A 27,617-nucleotide genomic window follows, 5' to 3' on the forward strand; every position below is an offset into this window, starting at 1 on the left:
GACCCCAAAAAACTAAAGATCAAGAAACAGACCATCCTTTAGAACTCACATAACATGTGAAGTCTCTCTTAATGACCCTAGCTTATATCACCTCCCTCCCCTGTATGCAAAGACCATTCATCAGATCCTATAGTGTTAAGGGAACCTATAAAAATGATCAAAAAATATATATATATAATATATAATAAATTTATTATATATATAATATATACATATAATGAATTTATTAATTTAATATGCTGGAATAGTAGGATCAAAAAAAATGTAATGGAAGATGTTAACACATACTACTATAATACTACTATTACTACTGGTAGCACTGAGTGCTTACTTTGGGCCAGACATTATTCCAAAAACCCAAGATACAACTTATTGTATCCTCACAAAAATCCTAATTTGTAGATATTATTATCCATGTTTCACAACTAAGAAAACTGAGACACAGAGAGGTTAAGCAACCTTCCCAGAATCACACAATCAGTGCGTGGCAGAGCCAGGATAACAATACAGGAAGTCTAGCTCCTGAATCCATGCTCTTATTCACTATGCTGCCTCCATAATTAGCTAACACTCCAAATGAAAATCACTCAGAATAACAATTTCAACTGCTATGAGTCATTTAATAATACAAATTACAATACATGTCTTAAAATGAGTCAAAACCTGATTCAAAGTCTGCAAGGATATGAGACAGTCTATCTGTTGGAGAGTTACCAAAGATTTCAACATTACATGCTATGAAAGTACATTTACTCAGATTCTGGTAGCTCCTGAAGAACTGTAAAATACCAGCTGAAGAGACATATACCATCCAGACTGATAAATTTCTTAAAAACATTTTATCATTCCTAGATCTATGAAGATCGCAGATCACCAAGGTATACAAGAGATGATCAAAACTGCCAAATGACAAAATTGTTACTGCAACACAAAAATTCAGAACTAAAGGGTGGACTTAACCCACTGAAAACATGGGAAATCCCTGGAGAATGACACCATTACCAAAGCTGCCCCTTCTCTGAAATGCTAGCTTTCACTTCTCCCACAAGCTCACAATCCTAAGATAAACATGAACTTGATATGTGTGTGGTTGTAAAAGATGCCATTTGTTAGAAATCTGAATTTAGTACTGTCGGTAACCTGACTTAGACCTAACTCTTCACTACAACTCTTATTTTGACACATTTAGAACCCTGATCACTTGCTCAGCACATGGTGAGCTGTATTATGTAATCCTTACAGAAACACATCTTACATTCCCTCCTAGCTTATAAACTCCCAAAGGATAGGATTTGCACTAAATGCATCGTGTTCCAACAATAACTACAACAAATGAGGAACCTAGTAGTCCAGTCACTCTGTAAATATCTGCTCAATCAGTGACTGAATAAGAAATAAATAATTCGAGGAAATAAAGGAACAAAGAACAAGAGGCAAATTGCAAGGCAATATATATCTGCCTGAGATATGAATGATCATGTGTCTTTTCCCCCAGATTACCTGGCACCCAGAAGAGTATAAAAGAACAAGCTGACAGTCATCTGATGATTTTAAAGATGAAAAGGGAATTATTTCTCCATATCTTTAATCAAAACACCTTGACAATATCTGGTTATTCAACCAGTAAATTATACAAGTTTCTCAGTGACCAAGTTTACATCCTTTTTATTTCTTTTGTAAGGAATGAGTGGAAATTAAATGTTAACAAGAAAAACAGTTCTGAGAATAAAATTCTGTTGTGCCTTTCCAATCAGCCTGAGGTTAAAAAGATGTCCATCGACAAAATTCTAGGATTACTAAAACCAAACTGTCGGCACACAAGCAAAACTGAAACTCAACCCCCTTTCCTGTTCTCTTTTATATATACCTGGAATGATAATACTGACCTACTTTACAGAACTGTCATGAGAATTAGTCAGCTTAAAAAATGTCAAGCACATAGAAAGCGATTATAGTATCTATAGTTAACCACTCCTACAATTAACAAATGAAGGGAGTCTCTTGTACCACGATGCAAACCACTGCGCTAATTACTTAAAAGTAACACTGCAAATTTTTACAAGTCACAAATAACACCTCACATTAAAGAATATGCTTATAAATAAGTACATATTTTCTAAAACTTTCAAGTATCTTTAAAGAAAGTAGTCTGAGTACAGACAGGAAAAAGTAACTTTTGATTAACCATACCAGGAAATAAAATTATTAAATAATATTGGCTCCTGAACTCCAAACCTCTTGAACTAGAAAGCTGTCCACTCAGCTAAAAAGAAGTCACCACATTCCATAGGGTTTGATTACTACCTTTGTCGTCGTCGTCGTCATCATCATCATCATCATCATCATCATCATCAGAAAGGGCTGTGCAGCCTCCTGGACCACCTGCCACTTCTAATGAGGAAAGGATGGGGCTCTTAACAGTCCAATGTTGAGATCGGAACATTTCCTATGGCACTTTCTGCCTTTTATATCAGAGTATGCCCACAGAAATATGCACTTCAATAATAGGAAGTCATTATAAGATGTCTTCAATATCCTTTCAGCTCAGCTAGTTTGCTTTTTGGCAAAAGCTGATTAACATGACAGAGTTACTGTGTCCTTCAGATGCCCTCAAGCAACTTGATAAGCTCTCTGAAAGTGTTACTTCTACCAGGGTTAGCAGCAACCACAGCTCTGGGAATTGCTGCTTTTGAAATATTCTGCTTTATAAACCTCATTTATCAAACAGCGGGAAAGCTGTTACATATGGTGATGGGCGTTATGGAAATGCTTAGGTTGAATACAAAGTGTGAATGTGAATCGGATTAAATTACCTGCAAGAAAGGGAGAAACTAAGTGAGGAGGAAGGAAAAGGAACCAATCATAGATATGAATCAAACAGGGCTGCACAAAAATATTGAGTCTGCTTACAAATGGTTATCCTTGAGGTTTGCTATGAAAAGGTTTCCTGAGATGTCAATGCAGAATTTTAAAATTTTAACATAGTCAAGTTAGATTAAATAATTGTACCTATCACAGTTCTTGCCTACTCAAATAGGAAGAAAGGTTAGAAGAGGTTTCTATAAATTCAGACATCCCTAATAACACAAGGATTAGCTTGGGCTAAAATCCCAATAGGAAAATTCAGAGTTATACATGGGGAAAGGAGACTTGTGGATTACCTGAAGAATACAGTGCTGACAATGTGGCTGGGTGGAAATAAGAGAAGCACAGTAAACTAAGGTAAAATTCTTGAATTTTTTTTTCTATGGGCAACCAGTTTCTATTTTAGTTTAATAAAATATTTCAAGATGTGCTTAATGTTCAGGTATAGCTTAGTAGCTTTACTTACAAAAAACCATAATTAAAAGAAACATAATTTAGGAGGAAAAACTCATGTTTTGCTTCCTCTTTAAAAAAAAAAAAATTAAAAAGGAGGGGAGGCACACAAATCTTCCTATAATGTAGCTCTGTAACTCTAGGTTTCAGGAAATTATGAGATGAATTCATGGGCAAAAAAATGAGGAAATCAGTTAGTAATAATCCTACGATGCCCTTGTCACTGAAACTATCCCTGATTTTGGGGGAGAGGTAAGATTTACATCATCATGTAACAGGGAGAATGAAGGACAGAAAAGTCATATGGAAGAGGAATATGCAAAACAGTTACAATCCAACACTTAAAAAAAATTTTTTTTTAATGTTTACTTTTGAGAGAGAGAGAGAGCAAGCAGGGGAGGGGCAGAGAGAGAGGGAGACAGGGATCTGAAGCAGGCTCCAGGCTCCATACTGTCAGCATAGAGTCCAATGCGGGGCTCGAACCCACAAACCATGAGATCATGATCTGAGCCAACTGAGCCACCCAGGTGCTCCAATCCAACACTTAAAAAAAAAAAAAAAAAATCTGGACACTGAGTTTAGATGAAGCTTTGATACTGTGCCCACAAAAAATGCTTCTGGGAATCATAGGGCTCTTTGCCTTTGGCCAACACACAAATGAATGAGTCAGTGACATACCTAAGCTAGAACCCCAAGCTGCCCAACACACTGGGAAAATATGAGGCCTTTAATAACAAGGAGTTTCAGTATTTGATGAATCCTTGAACCTCCCTCTCCCCATCACACACAAACACACACAAAGTTGGTCACATAAGGGCAGAACTAAGAAGAAATGAGAGTACAAGAAAAGCACAGCAGCATCAGGAACCGCAAAAGCAATAGGAAACTATTAGATGTTCTCAAGGAGAAAAAAAACTCTTTAAAATCATTGTGTGTGTGCTTTATACCACTGCTATGTCACAGGTACAGGAGTCCTCCATAAAAATAAATGTGTGTACTTTTTAACCATGCCAGTTAGGCAACATGTATAAATTGATCAATTGGCAGGACAGACTCAAGGAAACATGTTCTAACAGAAGAGTTTCATCACAGTGTATCCCCTACCCCATCTTCTTCCATCTTTCCTTCCCCTCGCTCTTTTTAGCCTTTCACACCCTTGGTCTGGGCAATGATACCGACTTAAAATCACAAACCCACCCACTGCCCCCAGAAGCATCCTGAGGAAGTGGTCTGCTATCAAATTCCCTTCCCAAACACCACAGGGGTTATTTGGGGATAACATTCCTGCAGACCAGGGCCAGCACAGGCGCCCTGAAACAGGGTCTGTCTGTCACTAACTACCCCTACCCGCCCCATGCCTAGCAGCTCTCCAGGTCACAGTTCTCAATAAACACACAGAGAAAACAAGCTCATTCTCTTTTTCCCACTCATTAAAAATAAACCCAAATGGTCCCCAATTTAGAACCCACCTACCAAAGAAAAAAGTTAAAGAGAGGGAGGTGCCCACCCACATTATCTTTCCATTCAAAGAGGCACTATTCCACAGCTGCTATGGAGTTTATAATTAACAGACAAGCTTAGCCAACAACAGAAATTTCTGGAATTTATTGTAATTTACACTACAGCCTTGCTTATTACAAATTTAGATTACAAGCATGGGCTGGGTTCTGTGGTGGAATCCAAAAGCCTTCTTGAGGCACCTCTGGCTCAAGTCTCTTTCAATCACTCAGCCTTGCCTACAGGGAACAGTTGCAGGCCGAGGCGTTGGCCTGACTGGGTATGCAGGCAGAAGCTGTGACTGCTCCTGTTCACTCACTCGCAGAGCCCACAAACCTCCCACCACTAACTCTATAGAGCTGTGTCAGAAGGCTCCACTGGAACAATGCCACATTGCACTCAGATGTGTTCACCATGGTGCCTCCCACAGGTCTTTGCTATCCTTGTACTGTAAGCTCTTTGTTTCCTTTCTCAGGTGCGACCCCTGGTTGAATCCTTTCACCTCAGGTTCTAAGACAAAGGTGTCCAAGGAGGCTGGCACAGAAGGCAGAGTCACAGAGCAGACAGACAGGAGGGCCTGAGCAGGGCAGATTCACAGGTCATAGGTAGCTTTGCAGAGTCATCTTTACAATTCGAATCTACTGCATCAAGAGCTACACTAGGACAGGAAGTCCCCTTTCATAGGAAAGGGAATTGAGGCTCAGACATACAATCAGAGATGAGTAACGCCTGCACTAGTTTGTCTGACTCCAAGGTTCACCTTATGTTCTCTCTGCAGTACTGGAAAGATCTCCTCCTCATCTTCCTTCAAAGACTGGCCAGGGTGAGTACAAATCCTTTAAGGACTATTGGTATGAAGTAGGTCTTACACGTCTCTAAGTCCTGGTTGAATGTACACATTCCCATGGGAAAGACCAAGCTGTTGGACTGTGACTTGCCATTAATCCCTCTCTAGGCATTAACTGTTAGATACTGGCTCTCATTGGGGGCAACGGAGCAAGAGTACGGGTTTTATGTAAGACTCAAGTGAGTTTTAACAGGAGAAAGGGAAAGACCTTGGTTTTTAATCTTTTCCAAAAAAAAAAAAATTTTTTTAGAAATCAAAAAACTTCCTACATATTATACTTTCATATTAATTGGTAAAACACATAATGGATAGGATTTACTAACTCAATTATGAATTGGTAGCACCATTACTAAAATTTTATTTTAATGAATAGAATCTACTTACATTTGAAAACCTGTAGTATCAGGTGCATTGCACATGTAAATACACATGGCCCATGCTGAAACTCTTTCTGTGAAATCCCAAGAGTCCAGGGCCCTCATGTTAGAAAACCCTGACTAAAACATTAGGATTTGCTCCAGGGAGCAGGCCTGGTGGGACATCTGAGGGAGGGCTCCAATGAAGGAACCTGGAGCAAAGAACAGGGAAGGAGCCCACATATCATACTTCACATACTTCGTAATTTTCCTTCCTTAAGACCAGCCTGATAGCCCTTTATCCAATGATCAACATTATTAATTTATAAATTAATACTGACATTCGGACAGGTGAACTACGGAACACAGCCACTTGCTATCGGAGACAATAAATATGAGAAAGAAGGGAGACAGTGTGTCACGGAAAAAATTTAGCTGATCCTAATGCCAAACTGACCTTCCTAGATGAACACGAACACCTTCCTAGATAAAATCATCTAGAAAAAACAGCAAGGCTCTTCTTTAATGAAACTTCGGTAGGTAGCCTCACTTGATTTGGATTGAATAAAAAAAGATAGTTAACAAACAAAATGACATATGCCCATGTTAGTGTAAAAACACACAACATGGTCACAATTGAAGACCCTATCTTACCATTTCTCACCACAAGGAGACTCATTTAAACATCATCACTTCTACTCCAAAATCCAACATTGAGAAAGTACCTCATAGATTCACACTAGATGTATACTGAAGGTCAACCTCACACAAAAAAGGTGGGAAGAAAAGTAATTCAAACCAACGGACTTTAAATATGCACAGCACCTTTTACCCTCTATCACCAGTCTTGCCGTACTATTGTACATTCCCTGAACAGTGGACTGCACCTTGATACCCATGCTTTTTAAAAAAATAAATAAAAATGACTGGGTACACTCAGGTGTGTGCAATAAGCTTAATGTTCCTGCCACATTAATACACACACACTTGAAGTCTTACTCATGCTTCCTCCTTGACCCCCAAAGGCAGAAGGAATGAATCCCACTCCCCAATTCCCTCCAGCATACTCTTTGACTTACTTCAGACATCCTTCCACAGAGGATCCCTAGAGCCACATCATCACTACCTCCCACTTATCTATCTACTCACAACTAGCACAGCACTTAGCCCAAAATGCTAAACAAAAGCATGTGGCCAAAATAAACAATGAACATGCAATTAGGAAAAAAAAAATTAGGTGAAAATATTTCTGATATTGAGTGTATGAGGATTACAAATCCACAAAACGATCAAAATGTCTTAGCATTCAATCACTGGGGAAAATCTATTTCTTTAACTCTAAATTAGTCAACCTCTCTCCCCCAGTCAGTGATATTACATATGTCATCTAATAAGAGGAAAAAGGAAAAGTCTGGCTTTTTGTTCAAAGACTTGAATTAAACACAAAAGTTCCAAACAGTAGACCCCTGCACCCAGTCAGAGCCTCTTGAAAGATAAACACTCAAAAATCTTCCACCAGCTCTCCCCCTTTCCTCAGCCTTTCCTCACCAATCATCAAGGCAGACTAGGTGTACTCACCGGGCTGATTTCCTTCCCTCTCGTGGCCCAGCTGCCCCTTGGTGTTCAAACCACACGTGTAAACTTCCCCATCCTCCAGCAAGAACACGGAGTGGTTTCCTCCACAGGCCACTTCCTTGACGCTTCTATCTGATATGAATCCACACACCTGTGGCTCAGCCACAATCCCTTGCAGGTTGGTGCTGATCCCAGGTTGGCCCAGAGACCAATATCCCCAACATAACATTGTTCTTATCCTTCAGGGAGTCATGTAGCCGAGAAAAGAGTTCTGTAAAAAAAGGTTAAAAAAAAAAATAGTCAGAGAAAATCACTTTTATTTATTTATTAAAGCTTATTTATTTATTTTGGGAGACAGAGTGTGTGCACATATGCATGCACGTGCAGTGGAGGGGTGGGGAGAATCCCAAGCAGGCTCCGCAATGTCAGTGCAGAGCCCAAGGAAGGGCTTGACCCCAAGAACTGAGAGATCATGACCTGACCTTAAATCAAGAGTTGGACACTTAAACAACTAAGCCACTAGGAACCCCAAGGAAATCACTTTGAAGTAGTAAATATAATCAATGGAAAAAAAAAAATAACACTCCCCTGGAGGATGCACTCTCTCTCATTCAAAATAAATAAATAAACTCTAATAAATAAAAATAAACTGGGGCACCTACGTGCCTTAGTCGGTTAAGCGTCCGACTTTGGTTCAGGTCATGATCTCACAGTTCATGGGTTCAAGCCCCATGTTGGGCTCTGTGCTGACAGCTCAGAGCCTGGAGCCTGCTTCAGATTCTGTGTCTCCCTTTCTCTCTCTCTCTGCCCCTCCATATCTCTCTCTCTCTCTCAAAAATAAACAGACATTAAAAAAATTAAAATAAATAAATACTAACACTCCCCTTAATATTCTTCAGATACCTTGCATGTCAAAATGATAACATAATATCACTGAAAATGTTCATAGTAATGATGCTATTTTTGTGTTTTAGTAAGAGTTCAAAAAAATATTTCTAAACAAATTTTGTATTAATGAACAGTGAACACTGACACAATGTGATTTTTAGATCACTGATGAGGAACTCCGAGTACAGGAGAGGAGACTGGCTAAAACAATTTTGCAAACCATTATGGCAATAAGTATCTGGAAGTTACCCTCACAACTTCATCGTGTCCTTTCTCCTTGCACCTTTTGAATTTTCTTATTTCATTTTTTTTTAAGTTTATTTATTTTGAGAGAAAGAAAGAGAAAGACAGAGAGAGACAGAGACAGAGAATATTCCAAGCAGGCTCCACACTGTCAGAGCAGAGCCTGATGCAGGGCTTGAACTCATGAACCACGAGATCATGACCTGAGCTGAAACCGAGCCTGGCAATTAACCAAATGAGCCACCCAGGTGCCCCTGCCTATTTCATTAAAAAAAATTTTTGAACTAATTAACCCCTTTAGGTAGTCTATTGTTAGCTTGGATAGTAATAATTCACCACTTGAAACAAAAATGAAAAATGGGGGGGAAAAGGTTATCTTCTCTGCCATTTCTTCTTACACATCCTTCTGGCTCAGAGTCAAGCTTCACTTTCTACCTGAAAGCCTCTGGGGACCATTCCAGCCACAGTTAGCCTGCATCCCTCTGACACATCTACTATACTGCCTTGGAGACTTTCTCAGTATCTTATAACTTAACTCCTCAGCCAGACTTTAACTGCCTTAAACAAAGACCACACAGTATAGCATATCTCTTTGAGTTGGCAGCTTCTCAATCAACTTTTGGCTGATTACTGCTGACTCCAGCCCAAAGTTTCACTACCTTTTAGAAATTTATGTTTCCCTTTCATACAAACAAAAACAAAATCTCATCCCTCTCTCCCAGTTCACACTCACCAGGATGGCTATAATCAAAAAGGGCAGTTAATAACAAATGTTGGTGAGGATGTATAGAAACTGGAGACCTCTACGTTGCTGGTGGGAATGTAAAATGGTGCAGATACTTTGGAAAACATTCTGGCACTTCATCAAAAGACTGAACGTATAGCTATCATATGATCTGGCAATTTCACTCCCTAGGTATCCAAGAGAATTGCAAATATGCATCCACACAAAAATTTGTATATGAATATTCATAGCAGCATTATTCATAATACCAAAAAGAAGAAATAAACCCAAACACCCATCAGTTGATGAATGAATAAATAAAATGTGGTATTTCCATACAATAGAATATTTTTTGACTACCTATGGTAATGTTACCTGACTTACTCTTTAAATTCTTAAGGCTTTCAGGAAAAGTATGGAAAACCGAAAATAAAATGTAAGACTGAAATTGCTTTCTTAACCAAATAGTTCTGTTTCTTCCCAAGATTCTTACTCCTTGTCTAGACTCTAGAACTAAAAGGATATTAAGCTTAAATGTTACTCTTTGAGTTAATTACATAGGAGGAGAGAGAAAATGCAAATTGGGGCAGGGGAGTAAGATATACATTTTAAAAGACCAGCAAGAGCACATAATCTTTTCATAATTTAATATTCCCAACTAACTTCTTCATTTTGAATGTTTCATGAATTTGTCCTTTCCCGCCACCTACCAATGATTACAGAAGCAGCATACAACCGTCACTGTGCTAATAAGCATTTTATATTATTATCTCATTTCATCTTCACAACAACCTTGTGCCATAAGTACTATTTTTAGCTTCATTTTCAGATAAAGCAAGCTTCAGAGAGATTGAGAAGCACGCTCAAGGTCACACAGCTACAAGAAGTAGGAAGCAGGCTATGAATCTAGGCCTGATGCCAGTGTCCACAGTCTCATCTACTAGGCTACAACTGCCACCCAAGCTGATTTATAGGTCACCTACAGGAGCAAGAACACAAAAATTACTTGCAGAATGACTAACGGTAGTCAGTATACAATACAGGATGCCCAGTAAAGTTGAAAATAAAACTGCCCTCTGAGCGTGAAACTAGTCAGAATTAAGAGATAATGGCTGAGATTAGGCAGCTGTAGCATTAAGCCATCCCGTTAACCAGCCAAGTACAAACAGTGTGTCTAAAAATATGACATCAAGAAGCTATGATTGTATGTCTGCAAAAAGATCTATAAACAACGCTCACAGCAGCTTTATTCATACTAAACAAAAATGGCAACAACCCACATGTCCATCAACAGGAGGATGGATAAACAGATTGCAGTATATTCATACAAGAAACACTACTCGTCAGTAAAACAGGGGGAGGGGGCATAGCTAAAATGTACTTCATGTAAAAGAAAGCTGCAACTCAAGAGTGGCACCAACTGCTTTTTTACCCATGTCCCGAAGCCCCTCTTTATCTAGTAACAAACTCTCCCCTCTCTGGCACAAGGGTAAGCATGACCCTGGCCAAGGCATTCAAAGAATACCCGCTCCCCAACCCCCGCTCCACCCCTGCCACAAGCCATACACAGGAGCCACACCAAGCCAGTCAGAGAATCCCACCCCTAAGCCACAGGACATGACCCACAGCAAACCAATCAGAGAACACCTCCTAAGCCATTGTGATTGGCTCAGGGATAGGTTCACACTCCCAGGGGGGCCAGAGTCCTTCCCCAGTAAGCTCACCAGAGCTCTGAATGAAGGCTGCCTTTTGCCTCTGAAGGACAACTGAGGCTGCTGGAAGCTATGTGCCCTGCCACATGAGGACACCTATAAGCCATTACGACTCAGGGTGCCTGGGTGGCTCAGTTGGTTAAGCATCCAACTCTTGGTTTCAGCTCAGGTCATGATCTCATGGCTACATGGAATAGAGCCCCTTATTGGACTCTGTGCTGCCAACACACAGAGCCTGATCTCTCTCCATCTCTCTCTGCCCTTCCCCTGTTTGCTCTCTCTCTCAAAGTAAATAAACTTTAAAAAATTAAAATAAAGATAATTTTTTAAAAATCAAAATAGAGTTAAAAAAAAAAAAAGACATTATGATTCTACCAGCTATAAAGTTTCAAAGACAAAGGACAGAAAGGGTCCTAGTAACGGTACTTAGCCTTGGACCCCCTCTTGCCTGGTGCCAGCACTACTACCTTCACTCTCCCTAACGATAGCTGTACTTCATTGTTTGGAACTCCATACTTGTGAATTTACTCACTAAAATTTATTTGTAACCCAAAAGCAATATTTGGGTCATTTCTCAGTCATTCCCAGACATGTGCAAAGAGAGGAAAAATTTGAGTCACCCCTACATGCACTTTCCCAGCCAAAGTCAAACAAAATGATGTTCTCATTCTGTAAAAAAGTGGTCTTTCTGCAGTCTACATGTTTCTGTATTTAAAAAAAAGTTTTAAGTGTTTATTTTTGAAAGAGAGAGAGGGAGAGCATGAGTGGGGGAGGGGCAGAGAGAGAAGGAGACAGAATCTGAAGCAGACTCCAGGCTCTGAGCTGTCAGCACAGAGCCTGAGGTGGGGCTTGAACTCATGAACCACAAGATCATGACCTGAGCCAAAGTCAGACGCCTAACCGACTAACAGGTGCCACCCAGGTGCCCCCAGATTTCTACATTTTTGTTGGTGATTTTGCTATGCCCCTGGGCCTGGCACTAAAGTGCTATCTCCAGTGTTCCTAAGTACAACAAAGCTGTGCTGTGTCTCACAGAGAAAATACATGTGTTGGACGAGCTTCACTCACACATGAGTTATAGTGCTACTGGCTGTGAGTTCAATGTTAATGAATCAGTAACAGGATATATCTAAAAAAGGGAAGAAGAAATTCACTGATCTATACATGCAGCAACTCTGGAAAGTGCTAAAGTAACATCTGTACGGCATAAAGAAGCTACAGAAAAGATGTTCAAAATAGCTGAATCTCTGGATTCAGAGATGATTATAGTGTGTGGTGGACAGCACTGCTACGAAGCTGATAACCAAAGAAATACACTGTCACTTACTGAGGGTCAGAAAAATGTTAAAAATCCTCTTGACTAGTGTTAGAGCATAAAGAAATACTGCATACAATTAATCATTTGTAAGAAATGTATATTAAACTAGGTGTCTAAACAGAAATATACATAAACACACACAAAAAAAGATTATACACTGATTGGTTGACCAGAGACTCTAAGCAAGAACCTAACTAACCCTGTATAGAGGCAGTAGCTCAGTATTCACTAACAGCATTTGCAGCAACTTCATAGAACTACTGTGCATAATGAAAATCAACTCTATCTAGGCTGGAGTCTCCCTTTTTTATTTGTTTAATATTGTTGATATGGATTTCTATCATTTGATATTAAAAAAACCTCCTGACTGATAATATTAATAATTACATTATTAAGAATAACAGCAGATAAGACTTAATTTGAGCTTACTCTATGTCTGGCACTTTTTCTATGTGCTTCACAGATATTAACTCATTTAAACCTCTGTAAGGTGGGTGCTATTATCATGTCTAATTTCCAGATGAAAAAAAGTGGAACCAAAACAAAAAAAAAAAAGAGAGAAGCATAAGGGAAAAGAAAAAGACAGTGAGACAGAGTGAAGTGACTTGACTAAATCACACAACTAGGTAACTGGAGAATTAGGGTTTCAGCCCAGAGTCTGCCATATAATAAGGAACCTAGAAAACGGACAGCCATAGGGTCAGAACTTCCCAATGTCTCCAGCACTGTCCAGAGAGAAAGGGTACCACTACCAGTCAACCTATTTGAAATGCTAAGTAATCACTGCTGAATAGTGGAGGTAGGTAGATCAGACTCTGTTACATTAGTCATTAAATTCACTCAGCCACTTGCCTTGCTTAGATTCCATGATTAATAAGCAACCTTAAATAACTTGGTTTCCAAGGCAGCTCCTACTATGGGTACAGAACACTGTGACAGGCTGACCCTAAAGTCCCAGCCTTCTTGGAATTTCTACTTCTCATTATTAATTTGGCATCCTGAGTATATCAGCTTCTTATAAGTCTGTTTAGCATGAGTCAGTCCTTAAGAGTCAGCTGAACTCCAGGTGCTTTAGCCAACTACAAGCCTGAATAAGCAGCCGAATGTATGGCCTCATCCTGATTTAACTACCATTTATTTCAAAAGAGACAAATAGAACTATTGTTCAAAAAAGCTTCAAAAATCCTTCCCACCTAAGCTATAGTAATGGAATCTTCAAGTAACCAAATAAAAACTACTTACTAAGAGAAGTAATGAAATAGCAACCACAAATAAAATGTATTCCCATGAATGGATTAACAACCCTAATTAGAAATGTGATCTAGGTCATCATGGTGTTCTGCCAAAACTATATAGCAGGAGGCCCTAAAATCATCTAGCTGGCAGGAGAGGAGTTCAATGCAGTGAAGAGAAGCAGCTATTAATACAGCTTTCACTTAAAAGTACATTCTAGAAGAACCCCCAAATCTAGTAGCAACTAGAAGACAGTATCTCCTTTGCTGTCCTGTCTGCTGCTCCCTTGTGGTATATTTGATAAACCTCTATCTCCTTTAAAAAAAAAAAAAAAAAAAAAAAAAGGGACACTTTGCAGGACACTCAGTCACTTAAGCATCTGACTCTTGATTTTGGCTCAGGTCATGATCTCATGGTTTGTAAGATCGAGTCCCTGTCAGCATGAAGCCTGCTTGTGATTCTCTCTTTCCTCTTTCTCTGCCCCTCCCCCGCTCTATTTATTTATTTTGAGAAAAAGAGAGCAGCAGGCACAGAAAGAGAGAGAGAATCCCAGGCAGGCTCCATGCTGTCAATGCAGAGCTCCACTCAGGGCTCAATCTCACAAACTGTGAGATCATGATCTGAGCTGAAATCAAGAGTTGGATAGTTGGCCAACTGAGTCACCCAGGTACCCCTAAATAAATAAACTTAAAATCTGGTAGCAACTGGCATCCATGAATTTAAGGTTTATGTTCAGCCATGTTCATCAATGGCATTCTGCTCTCCCAGGTCCTTCTACCCATTTTTCCTCACTCACTGTCTCTCCCTTGCTCCTAGAGGAGTAGAATCTTTTCCTTCCTTACAAAACACAAAATTATGAAAGATGCTACAGAAGAACACAGGACTGCACTCTAGTTCAGAACCTAACACCAGCCACTTCAGTCCCAGCCCCTCCTTTTCCTGCCTTATTTTCCCATCACAAAGCAAAAGAAGAAAGACGTTCTGTTCCTTCAATGGCACACCTGGTACTTTTCCCAGCCCTTCTCCTCATCTATTTTTGGTAAGATTCAGGATAATCTCATCAGGGCTTATTTAAGGGTCAAAAGGACTAAAGTTCAAGCCTGAATTAACCACATGCTAGCTCTGAAACGTTGGGGAAGATATTTAGCCACTGTTTCCTGTCTCTAAAATGGGGAAAAGAACGAGTGCTTAGCATGATGCCCCTATAAAGTACTAAGTGACCAATAAATGTCAACTGCTGTATCACTGCTACTCCCTAGCCCTAGTGCTCTTCCCGAGACCACAGCCAACAGGACAATTCCCAAAAGAGGCTGGGGGAATGACTCCTTTCTTCCTCCCTGTGGTTAGCATGAGCTATGTTCCTCCAAATCTGTGCTATAGCAAAGCACCACTACCGCCATCTGTCATAACTTCCATGAAGGGGATTCGAGGATGCTAGGAGAAAGTTTTTTAAATTCTGCGTAGGGCAAGAGAGTATATAAAGCTCTTTTTATCAGTCCTAGCAAGTTGAATGCTAAAAGATAAGCTACAATTCCTAAACTTTGTCTTATTAATCAGACTATGCCCACAGCAGCCTAACGACTGATTCTTATTCCTTGTCTGAAAGTCACTGAAACCTAAATAACACTCGGCAGGACTTGTAATCTCATTTATGAGATGGATAAGCTGCCTTTGAAATAAGCTTAGAAGCCATTTCCTAAATGGTGTACAGGGAGAAGGGGAGTCTTATTCAATAGCGGGAAAAGGCAAGGCTTTTTCCCAAGGCTTCAGTGCTCTACAGGCCCTCCCCAAATCCAAGCTTTAAAAAAATTTGGAGCCAAAATTCAAATGCCAGTAACAAAGAAAATTCACTCTGGTGAATGTCAAAAATATTACTACCAGACAGAAATGGCACAGAAAGCAAAAAGAAGTTTTCAATAATGTGAATCCACTCCTTGCTGTTTTCTCTCTCCTTCACTTCAGCTGAGCTTTGGTTCTCTCTTTTAGCCAACACAGGAAACATTTCTATTCCTCCCTGCTGAGCCTATTATAGGTGGTGCCTTCTTCATTACTTGGTGCTGGGGCTTCATGAAACCAGAACAATGATCTCTCCACTGTGTGTTTAAGCTGTGGGCTGCCTTCAAAAGACATTTGACCAGCCTGGCAAGAACTGAAAAGTGTGAGTGTCAAGTCAAAAATATGGAGCAACCAGGACTCTTACAGCTGGTGGGAGTGTAAATTGGCATAACCACTTCGGAAAACAAGTTGGCATTATCTAGTGAAGGTGAAGATGTGAATAGCCCACAGGACAGCAATTTTGCTCCTACGCCTATGACCAACGCTGTCCAATTTACCAAGCATCTACGGTGCTCCTGCACGATGCTGAGAACTGGAGACACAAAGATGGAGTGAAACCTGAAAAGTGAACTTTATGCAATGATGGAAATGTTACATACCTACACTGTCCAATATGGTAGCCACTAGCCACACATGGCTATTGGAACACTTGAAATATGGCTAATGAACTGAGGAACTGAAATTTGAGGCGTATTTAACTTTAATGTAAGTCATATATGGCTTGTGGTTATCTTATTGTACAATGAAGTGAGAACCCCATTAACATGTGCCTCAAGATACAATGCACAAGGATGTTCATTTCAGCATTGTTTGAAATAGATAAAACAAAGACAACTCAAATGTCCAGCAACAAAAAAAATGGATAAACTGTGGCACAGCAGTGAAAAATAAATGCACCTCACAAACCCCACTGAAGCTAAATCTTGAAAACAATGTTGGGGGGGGGGGAACGTTACAGAAGAATTTAGAATATGATGAATTTTTACAAAATCCAAACACAAGTACAACAAGTACTAGGAGATAAACATATTAGTGGTGGCAAGGCCATGTAGAAAAGCAAAAAAAAAAAAAAAAAAAACCAGGATAAATACAAAAAACAAGGTAATGAATGATTATGAGGACAGGAAAGTTGGAGGGTACAATCTGTAAAGAGCACAGTGGGAGCTTCAATAACATGGCTGATGTTCTGCTTCTAAACTTTTATTGTTGTTTCTTAGCATATATATTACATATATGGTTTTATGCTTACCATTGTTTCACAATAAAGAAAATGAAAAGTACTATGAAGGTAGGGCTGCTGATTCTTGCGTCGTGTCCACCAATTCTCCACCCATGCAGACTGGGAGCTTCTCTGTGGAGGGGACAGGTTTCACTCCATCTCTGTGTCTCCGTTAATTAGCATAGCACAGGAGAACCATAGATGCTTGGTAAGCACCTAGTGAACTGAATCCAGACCTGGGAAAACTAGAACCCTCACGACTTAAGTTTGTTCACAGTTTTGTTTTCCAGGTAATGTTAGATAAGCATTCCCTATCAAGTAACAAAAAATAATACTGTATTTCCTCCATTCTAACATGCACTCTCCTCTCAGCACATTTCAGCAGATATAGAAAGTAGAATGCTTTCTACAACTGAAGCTGTCATTAAATGGGGGTGTTTTTCAATATCACCAGTATGCTAGAATTCAGGAATGTAATTCTGAGCTTCTTTTGTTCATTTCCCTACTGTTAGAGAAGTGTCCGGCTTACAGTAGTGGCTCAATAAATATTTGCTAAATAAAGAAAAATAGTTACTATTACTGCAAGCCTACTATATGTCTGAGTCTGGCTAAAAACTTTACAGAAATTATTTAATTTTCCCTTTACAATAACTTTGAGGCTTAGCAAGATTAAGTCACTTGCCGAAGAACATGTAAATAAGTAGGTAAAAAGGAAACTTAGTAAGTGGCAAAGTCTGGATTCAAATCTCATCTAGACTCCAAAGTCCATGCTCTTAAACATAATGCAATAGTATCTCTCAGACAAAATGAAGCCAAGTTCCACCCCTTCACCAATTTTTAAACTAAACAGTTAAAGAAAACTGCCCACAGTGATTTTACACTAGCTGAATCGCTGGTGATATTTACAGGCAAACAGAACCTATGTTAGCCAGAGACAGGGGAGAGGCAAGTAAACAATCCCAAGAGACAGTCAGACTTTACCCCCGTATCCATCTTGACTTACAATAAAATTAATCCAGTTACTGGTTCACACACAGAAACACATGCCTCTGACACCAGCAAGTACTATTTCTAAATGCAGTAAATATCTAAAGGGACCAGAATTATATCATCAAAGCGATCACCTTATTAAAGAGACCATAAAGTCCATTTGATCCAACCTCCAGGCAAGAGACTTACATTCCTAACCTCATTTTAATGGCAGCTGAGGCCTTCTGAGGCCAAGTAACTTTGGTCCTCTGAGAAGTAAATGGTTGAAGCAGAGACCAGAAACTAGGTCTCCTACTTCCTGGGCTCACCTTGTTCTGTTCACCTCATCACAGCAGAACGAAGTCATTAAGGATCTGTTAAGGTCCCTTTCTACGCAGCTATACTAACCTGAGTCCTTTACATAGTTTATCTTGTTTAATCCCCTTGTCAACTCTGTGAGTCAGATATTATCTCCATGTACAAGTTAAGGAAACTGGGTTCAGAGAAATTAAGTAACTCACCACAGGTCACACCCTTAGCATTTGGACTAGAAGCCAGATGGTTTTACCTCACCTTGCAGACCTGCAAGTTAAAGAAATCATAATTAACACTGGCACAGTGCTTTCATGTTACTGAAAAGAAAATGAGAAGTTTTGAAAATAAGAATATATTATGCAAGCTTAAATATTCCCCAAACACTGTACCTCAAGACTGGAGTCTGGTTAAAGACCAATAAGATAACCTCTAAGCAACTACAAAGATGTCATCTCTAAACGTGAACTTGAGACCTAGCACCTTAAAAAATTACTGGCATTGTAGTAGATATAAAGGAAAAATATTATTTTTAAATCTCCCATTTGGGTTAAAAAGAGAAATTATTGAAAAATAATTCAATTTCATCTATTTTCCTCCATTTTTCCCATGTACCACACACATTATAGCTTATTTTGCCACAACCGTTCTGAAGACTTTCTCTTTCATTCTTCTCATCACCACATCCTCTTTCATGCAAAACAAGATGAGACTATCTGAGAGCCACTTTAAGTCTCTCAAAAGAAAAAGTCCTCCAAAAATTTTAATATATTATCATCAGAACTTTATTTCAATCTTCTTGTGTAGAAAATCCCATTCATTGGAGAATATTACTTTTATTTCTGAAACTGCAGCAAAACTATCTTGTACCTCCAGTAGGAGTGCAACTCTCATGTTCTAAAAAACGTTTAATTATTATGCAAATCCTAATTTACATTCGTTACTCAGAATGAAAGGCTATAACCAACGACTCCACCACACCACTTGGAACATTTTAGAATTTGTTTTTCTTTTCAAAAATAAAAACCCAACTACTTACAGAACAAGTAAAACTGTATGCTAATCAACTGTTTCTTTTTTACATGCCAAAGGAGTTTTGCCAAAGAGGCTTGAAACCTTCCTCCCTGAATCCTGCCTACTTTCTCCAGAAGGTTCCTAGCCTCGGTGTGGTCAGACGATAATGTGTAATTCATCTATTTTGCTTTAAAAGGTGGTTAAATATCTATTACTCCCCTTTTCTGATTTATAATGCCATTTCCTCTTTCCAAGGTAAAATAAGGTACAAAAGGAGAGGGCTTCACAGTAATCTTCCTACTAAAACAAGACATGTTTCTCTAGAGTCACTGCATTTAAAAAGGCTGCCAATCCTCATTTTATTTCACTTTTCTTTCCCCTCAGTCTGGAGTTAAAAATCAGCCCTCTTGATGTTATCAAATCATCAAATGAAAGGTTCTAGAAATAGCTTCCTATTTGTGGAAGGAGCGAGAAGACATACAAAAATGGAAGAGAGCTCTCGAATCGTCTTTCCTAAAACATTCCGTGTGTAACGAATGCAAGCAAAATCCTGAAAGGCTTGCTTAGCTGTGAATTCAAGGTACTTCCGAATGGGGCTGGTTTAAAAGCTAAAGTATAACGTAACCAGAAAACAGCCAGAATCAGTGGCAGACCAAAAGCCAAGTTCAAACACACATTCCCCGGGGCCCGCGGTGCATACCCAGAATCACTGCACAGTTGCTTTAGGTGCTGCTCTACCGCGCTCCCTGGCTCATCTGTTTCAGGTTACACAGGCTCTTCTCTGTCAGTTGCCCCAGTTTGCCCACTCCACACGTTTACAAATGACTCAAAGTGCCCCCTGCTACCGAAAGTCCCAGCTCCTGACACCCCCGCGTCCGTCCACGCACTTACGTGTCCGCACACATACACACACACGCACACACACGTGTTCACACACACCCTCGCCCCGGCTCCGCCCCTCAGGCTGACTCGGGCCAGGAGGGCCGGGCACGGCCTCCGCGAGGTGGGTGGTGCCGGGCGCCGCGGCCCCACCCGCGCTGTCAGCTTGGAAGCTGAGCCCCGCGTCCTCGGTGCAAAGTCCTCCCGGCCGCCGGGGTTCCCCAAAACGCGGAGGCCTAGCCGGCTCCCATTACGCGGGGAAGCGTCCGCGTTCCTCACCGCGAGGAGTCACTGGAGCCCCCGAATTCAAATAGGGGCAGGCGAGGAGGAAGGGGAGGATCCTCTTTTGGACTTTCTGCGTCGCAATTCCTCCAGGTCTGCAGACAGCCGAGTCGAGGTGGGGGGCGCTCCCATTTTTAAAGCGGTTTCCGGCCTTTCCGGGCGCGGGGGCTCTCTTGGTCAGAGGGCAAGCCCCGAGAACGCCAGGGAGGCACGCACCATGCCGAGGGACGCCTAGCGCGCCTAGCCCGGCGCAACCCAGCCGCCCGCGTCCCCGAGTCCCGCAGGCGCTGCAGACGCCGCGCCCCGACCTCCCCGAGCGCCGGCCCCAGGTCGTCGCGGGGAGCGCCCTGCAGCTGCAGCCGCAGCCGCAGCCGCCCCTACCGGAGCCGCGGGCTGACAGCCGTGCCCGGCGGAACGCGGCGGTCGCGCGGCTGCAGCTCCGCGGTGCCCTCTTCCCTGGAACCCCGACCTCCAACCCGCGCACCTTGGCGGCCGCGGAACCACCGCTCAGGATTCCGACTGTGACAGCCTAGTCTCTCCGGCCCGGCTCGGGGTTTCTCGGTTTTCGGCGTCACAATAATAAGGAAGTTTCCCCGCAAGCCTGCGGGCGGCGGAATGCGCTGGGCGAATGACTTCCCACCCGGCCAATGGGCGCCCTTCTGGGGCGGGCTGGCACCAATGGCGGCCGTGGCGGAGGCGGGGCGGCGAGGTCCGCGGGCTGGAGGCGGGGAGAGGCCCAGGCCGGGAGGGAGGCGGGGGCAGCCTGAGGTGACAGGACCCGCGGGCCCCGCGTGTGTCGGCCGGAATCCGGCTGCAAGACACCGAGCATTCGCTCTGGAATAGGATTGCTTTTCACAGGCGGGGAAGCGAGCGGGACAGGTTAGGGGTCGGTTTTTTAGGTTTGGGGCTCTGGCTCTTAATATTTATGCAGAGGTGACCAAAAGCCTTGAGCATGGGGCTCAAGAAAAATCTAGAGGGTAACAACTGAGGGTGAATTATTAAGCGTTTTATTCCCAGTGGAGGAGTCTTCGGCTTCACACCCCTTCGGAAGACTGGAGGAAGCGCGTTGCCGAAACGCCGGGCTGCGTGGTGGGAGAAGCGGGAAGGAAGTCGGTGCGGAGGCCCGCTCTGCCTTGGCCATCCTGGAGAGTTGCGGGAGGGGGGGGGGGTGTGCGAAGAGGAGAACGGTGCTGCAGGAGCCAGGAAGGCTTGGGGTTGGAGGGTGGTGGCTGGGGAGGAGCCTGAAAAGAAGTCGCAGAGCAGATACTAAATCTTACCATCTGAAAGACACCATGTGGCTTAAAACCCAGTAATGGATAAAGAAGTTTGTCCTCCCTACCTTCCCTGGCAATGAATCTCCCAGCTTTCTTCTCTTCCCCAAGGTCACGGGGCTTTCAGAGTAGTCCTCGTCCTTGTCCTTTTGAAGAAAACACTCTCACAGATGACTTCATGTATCTGTTGTCCCCCACTTACCCCTTAAATTTGAAGCATAGAAGCAGAACACTAGGAGAGTACCACTCTAATCCAACAGAATGATTTTCCTAGCGGATGAATTTCTGTAACCTGTCATTTGAACTTGAAAGGTCCTTTGAGGCCAGATTCTTCCTAAGGACGTTCAAATCAGGTCAAGTCTGCCGTTACCTGTTCTGGGAATCTAATAGATCGACCAAGCCAGAAAAACAAAAAGTTTTGAGGAGTGGTGTATCCTGGGGATGGGTCGTTGTTGGCAGGCCTATGAACTCTCAGTGAAATAAAGGAAGTTGTCAAATGCTCCTGAGACAAGAAAGATAAAGCAAAATCTCAAGTTATCAGGGAGCTAAGGTCATCTAAGAAAATAGTTCCAGCATTTGAAGTTTGAATCACACTGGACATCTTTAGATACACGGGGACAAAATTAACAGGATTCCCTTATATCCCAGAGGTGTGGCAGTTTCATAGAAGTCTAGGTGTCTCACAAAGACATAATCCTAATTTAGTGATGGTATCACAAAAAGAAGCTAGGGGAATAGCCAGAGAAGAGTCATGGGAGAAAGGGGGATACCCCATGGTTAAGAAGGAGAGAGTGAGATTCTATAATCATGTACCAAATATGAGGTTTATAATCAATCAGCATTTAAGTCAATATATTTGCCCTATGACTCATGTTTATCACATGAAATTTCATCTTGAGAAAAAAGTTGGCTATCAAAACCTCAAGCCTGGAGGTGGAATATGAATGATGTCTAAATTACAAACCGAGGCACTATAAGCTTCCTTACCAAATAAACATCCAGAACCCTATGAACTTACTTATATGTAGAAGAATCAATGAAGATACTTAGAGTACTTCTTTTTTTTTTTTTTTAATTTTTTATGTTTTATTTTAAATTTGAGAAAGAAGGAGAGACAGAGCGTGAGCAGGGGAAGGGCAGAGAGACAGAGAATCTGAAGCAGGCTTCAGGTTCTGAGCTGTCTGCACAGAGCCCGAAGTGGGGCTCAAATTCACAGGCACTAAGATCATTGCCTGAGCCGGAGTCAGATGCTTAACCGACTGAGCCATCCATTTTCATTTTATTTTCTTAATTGAACCAATGTAAAATGGCAATTTCCTCAACAAACATGTCCTACTCCATTTACCAAAATGGCTTTAAATGGCCCCAGCACCAACAATAGTCATAATAGGAAATATTTTAACTAGTTTGAGAGGCCATAATTTACCTTTTCTTTGCATTTATATAGCTCCATCTTCCATTTCTTTCTGGCTTCCCATGTGTTCCCTAACAAATATACTGTATATTGTGCATCTGCTGCAATACCAGCCCCTGTGGATATGTTGGTGAGCAAAATGGCACAGTCCCTGTTGCCTTCAAAAGGGAGGCAAACATTATCCAAATAAACATACCAAGGAGAACATACATGCTAACCATGAAAAATCTATGAAAGAAAAGCATTCATGTTAAAAATAAAAGATTTAACCTAAAAAAGATCTGTAGGGGCGTGTGGGTGGCTCAGCTGGTTAAATGTCTTGACCCGATTTTGGCTCAGGTCATGATCACACCGTGAGTTCCAGTTCCGAAGTTCCACATCAGGCTCTACACTGACAGTTTTGAGTCTGAGATTCTCTCTCCCTTCTCTCTCTGACCCCTCCCTGGCTCACTTGCGCTCGCTCTCTCTCTCTCTCTCTCTCTCTGTCAAATAAACAAACTTAAAAAAAAAAATATCTGTCTCCCTGTCGCCCCCTCTCTCAGGCTCATGCTCTCTCTGTCTTTAAAAAAAACAAAACAAAAAAAACTGTAAACAAAATTGATCTCCAGTTAATGCTATGCACACTCAAGTATTTAGGAGGAAGTATACTGACATCTGCAACTTATTTTGAAATGTACATTTTAAAAGATGGATTGAAGGATGGATAGAGGGATGGATAGCTGTATATACATGTGATAAATCCAGTATACCAAGATGTTAATTGTAGATGCTACATGGTAGGTAGATAGTGTTCATTGTACATTACTTCCAACTTCTCTGTATGTTTAAAAAGTTTACATTGAAAAATTTTGGAAAACAAAAAATAAATAATAAAAGGTGTGATAAGTTCTCACTGTAGCCTTTGACAGGCAGAAGGGATCATGTGGTCTAGCTCTAGCGCCGGGCAGGTGAGGAATTCCCAGTGACCAGAGGATGATACCCAGCGCTGCTGGGCTTCCGCCTGAATATATGCTGATTTGCCCCATTCTTTACAGCTCACTTCTTGAAGTGCATATGCCTATTTCAAATTGCAAGAAATCTTTAGTACAGTAGGAATCCTGTGTAATAATGATTGTTTTCTATATTTAACCTACTTGTCCTGCAGACAAACATCACTTGGTAAATTTAAAGAGAGACAAACTTCTGGTATCTCAGATCAAACGTGTGGGAAAAAAGCATGTTGGCCACAACATTCTGACTTGAGGTATACTTTTGAAGAATTAAGTGTCTTCACCTCTGGGAAAGGAAAGGATTATTTGCCAGGTAATGTGTGCACACCCTATGAAGCTACACAATGACAAAGATGTTTCTTTGTCCCCCGATCCCCCAAAATACTCATTTTGTCAATCTAGTCAATACTCAAAGGAAAAATTGGTTGTAAACATGTTTTACATATGTTCACTGTTTTTTGTTCTTTTATACAGTTTACTCAAGAAGCCTATGTATGCCCAGGCTGAATTATCTAAGCTTTTGAAAAGTGTCCTATAACATACAGCCTTAATTTATTAATGTGAAAAATAACTTGGAAGGAAAATATCATGGTAAATCAATATAGCCATCAATCAAATAATTATGAAATATTTACTCAGTGTCTTCTATATGTATTGCTGGACAAGAAGCATTATTCCTGACTACAAAGAGCTCACAGCAACTATGACTATCCCCCCGTGTTTCTTGAAACTATTCATAAATTAATTTTGCATTTTTAAAAATCAAGCCATTTGGGGGCACCTGGGTGGCTCAGTCAGTTAAGCATCTGACTTTGGCTCCAGTAATGATCTCACAGTTCGTGAGTTTGAGCCCCAACTTGGGCTCTGTGCTGACAGCCCAGAGCCTGGAGCCTGCTTCAGATTCTGTGTCTCTGTCTCTCTCTGTCCCGCCCCTGCTCGCACTCTGTCTCTTTCTCTCTCAAAAAGAAATAAGCATAAAAAATAAAAAAAATAAAAATCAAGCCTTTTGGATAAAGCACAACCATCTTACTTTAAACTTAAGAAACTCAGTAGTATCATATAGGTTAATATTAATTAATGTTAAAAAGATGGGATGGTTGAGCATTTCCTAAGAAAGCCTTTAGGATGAACTTTGGTTTGTTCCTGAAGATGCAATAAAGTCTTTAGGAAGTAACATCTTTCATGAAGATTTCTCTTTTCAAAAGGTCCCAAAATTTGTACCCTTGGAAGTAGCATCCAGTCTACCACTATGACTACACTGACTAAACAAGTCCTTGGAGCAATATGGCAAATGTCGGTTCCTGTGTGACTGCATAGTGTATAAATGTTTTAACTGTGAAAAATGAGGTAACTGTTTTACCTTTCTAGATGCAAAAAACAAATTCTCTAGAAGTTTACTTGTGTCAAATCAAAATAAAATAATTTCATCAAAATGAAAAACCCTTTTTCTCTGAAGTTAAAAATTAAATCTGGGTCAAATTAAATTTAAGGAGTTTTATTATATCCTAGAAAAACTAAAGTGATCCTATGGAATTTCAAAGGCGCACACATATAACAATGTTATGCAGCTTTATAACTTGACCATAAATTCTGGAAACAAAGTGAATATGCATAATAAATGATTTCTTGCTTTACCATGACAATATGTGACATGTTTGATGACAGAGACATTACCTGATATGTTTTAAATGTATTTTCTCTTGTAGCAATACATAGTTCTTGTTGCAATTTTTCTCCATCCTAGCAGAAGGATCTTCAATGTGTTATCTTGGTTGACTTCTCTCATTTTTACTAAATAAACCTACACCTTTAGCATACTCCAGAAGAAACAAGGAATCAGAGGGGTTCTATCTGTAAAGTTGATATATAACATAATATACCTTAATATAAATCTGTAAAAAAATAAAATAGTATTGTTTGTATTTCTAAACTTTATGGCTACCCTTTATATAAAGGGAAACTGATAACTGGTATTTAACTTTCTATTGGTCTTCAGTATTTTGTTTTCATCCTACATGTAGGTAAAAGTAAAAGCCCAGTAAAATCAGCCATTATATTTACTTTTAAATGGTTGACCAACAAGTTGTTCTTACCTTATAGATACTTAAGACACCATAGTATCTTATAGATATTATAGCTAATTCTGTTTTCCTCTTTCCATTGGCTTTTGAAAGCCTGGAACAAAATGTATGTCCCATCTGTAGAGAATCTTACTGTGTGCATTTTGAGAAGTAACCTCATTTCAAGGTTCATTTTAACTTTCCTCTGCCATTTTCCTCGTGTACTCATTTATTTTCCCACCTACTTAAAGAAAAAAACAAACTTGTTTTTCTCTTCATAAATGTAATAGATATTAGCTATGTAAGATGTATAAAATACGTATAAAGAAAAAAGAAGAAAATACACAATGGAATACTACGTGGCAATGAGAAAAAATGAAATATGGCCTTTTGTAGCAACGTGGATGGAACTGGAGAGTGTGATGCTAAGTGAAATAAGCCATACAGAAAAAGACAGATACCATATGGTTTCACTCTTATGTGGATCCTGAGAAACTTAACAGAAACCCATGGGGGAGGGGAAGGGAAAAAAAAAAAAAAAAGAGGTTAGAGTGGGAGAGAGCCAAAGCATAAAAGACTGTTAAAAACTGAGAACAAACTGAGGGTTGATGGGGGGTGGGAGAGAGGGGAGGGTGGGTGATGGGTATTGAGGAGGGCACTTTTTGGGATGAGCACTGGGTGTTGTATGGAAACCAATTTGACAATAAATTTCGTATATTAAAAAATAAAGAAAAAAAGAAAAAAAAAAAAGAAAAGAAAAGCGATCAGTCCAGTGCTCGCTTGGGCAGCACAGATACTAAAATTGGAACGATACAGAGAAGATTAGCATGGCCCCTGCACAAGTATGACACACAGATTCATGAAGCTTCCATATTTTAAAAAATAAGAAGGAAAGATCAGTCCATTCACCACCATTTTTAGTTCTTACTATTTTGTTTATCCTTTTCTATTGCATGTATATGCATTTCTAAAAGTGGATCATTTTATACATAATATTTTACACTGCTTTATGAACTGAACAATATATTTAACATCTTCAATAAAATTAAATACTATTCTATAACATCATTTTAAATTTCATGTAAATTATATTTATCTACAAAATGAATATACTTTAACCAATTTCTCGTTTTGTGTTTATTTTCCATTCTTTGCCATTATAAACAATAGTGTAACATAGTTACACACAGTGAATATAACTAAATATTTGCCCTCACCCTTGATTCTTTCCTTAAGATAAATTCCTAAGAGAATAATTGCCAGGTGCCTGGGTGGCTCAGTCAATTAAACAACCAACTTTAGCTCAGGTCATGATCTCATGGTTCATGAGTTTGAGCCCCACATCGGGTTCTGTGCTGACAGCTAGGAGCCTGCAGCCTGCTTTGGATTCTCTCTCTCTCTCTCTCTCTCTCTCTCTCTCTCTCTCTGCCCATCTTGCCCTCTGTCTCTCCCTATCTCTCAAAAATAAATAAACATTAAAAAAATTAAATTATTTAAAAAAAGAATAATTGCTAGGTCAGGCAGAATGCAAACTCACAAGGCTTTATATTATATTGCCAATACTCCCTGACAAAAGATGGCACCAGCTAAACATACACACAATATCTAAGTAGCCTTTGTCCAACCCCCTTACCAATAATGGGGTTGCTTTGGTTTGGTTT

The 27,617-nt window shown here is 40.4% G+C and overlaps 1 protein-coding gene and 1 non-coding gene across 4 annotated transcripts in view; one reads left to right on the forward strand and one right to left on the reverse strand.

The window, feature by feature from the left end:
* HERC3 (HECT and RLD domain containing E3 ubiquitin protein ligase 3) overlaps nt 1–20,863 on the reverse strand; it is a 110,711-nt gene extending 89,848 nt beyond the window's left edge. Inside the window, exons 1-4 of one of the 3 annotated variants that reach the window (XM_042935917.1) lie at nt 20,707–20,863; nt 18,257–18,317; nt 16,797–16,898; nt 7,597–7,864 (exon numbers count right to left, since the gene is read on the reverse strand). In XM_042935917.1, the coding sequence (XP_042791851.1) occupies nt 7,597–7,822 (226 nt within the window). In that variant the 5' untranslated portion in view covers nt 7,823–7,864; nt 16,797–16,898; nt 18,257–18,317; nt 20,707–20,863. The remainder of the gene's footprint in view (nt 1–7,596; nt 7,865–16,796; nt 16,899–18,256; nt 18,318–20,706) is intronic. The other 2 variants (XM_042935918.1, XM_042935916.1) reach the window with 2 other exon arrangements.
* Nucleotides 20,864–26,728: 5,865 nt separating this feature from the next.
* LOC122218749 lies at nt 26,729–26,835 on the forward strand. The gene has a single exon (XR_006202081.1). It is a non-coding gene; the product is annotated as a U6 spliceosomal RNA (small nuclear RNA).
* The last annotated feature ends 782 nt before the right edge of the window (nt 26,836–27,617 follow it).

Source organism: Panthera leo, chromosome B1, assembly GCF_018350215.1.
Source record: "Panthera leo isolate Ple1 chromosome B1, P.leo_Ple1_pat1.1, whole genome shotgun sequence".
In the NCBI taxonomy this organism is placed as follows: domain Eukaryota; kingdom Metazoa; phylum Chordata; class Mammalia; order Carnivora; family Felidae; genus Panthera; species Panthera leo.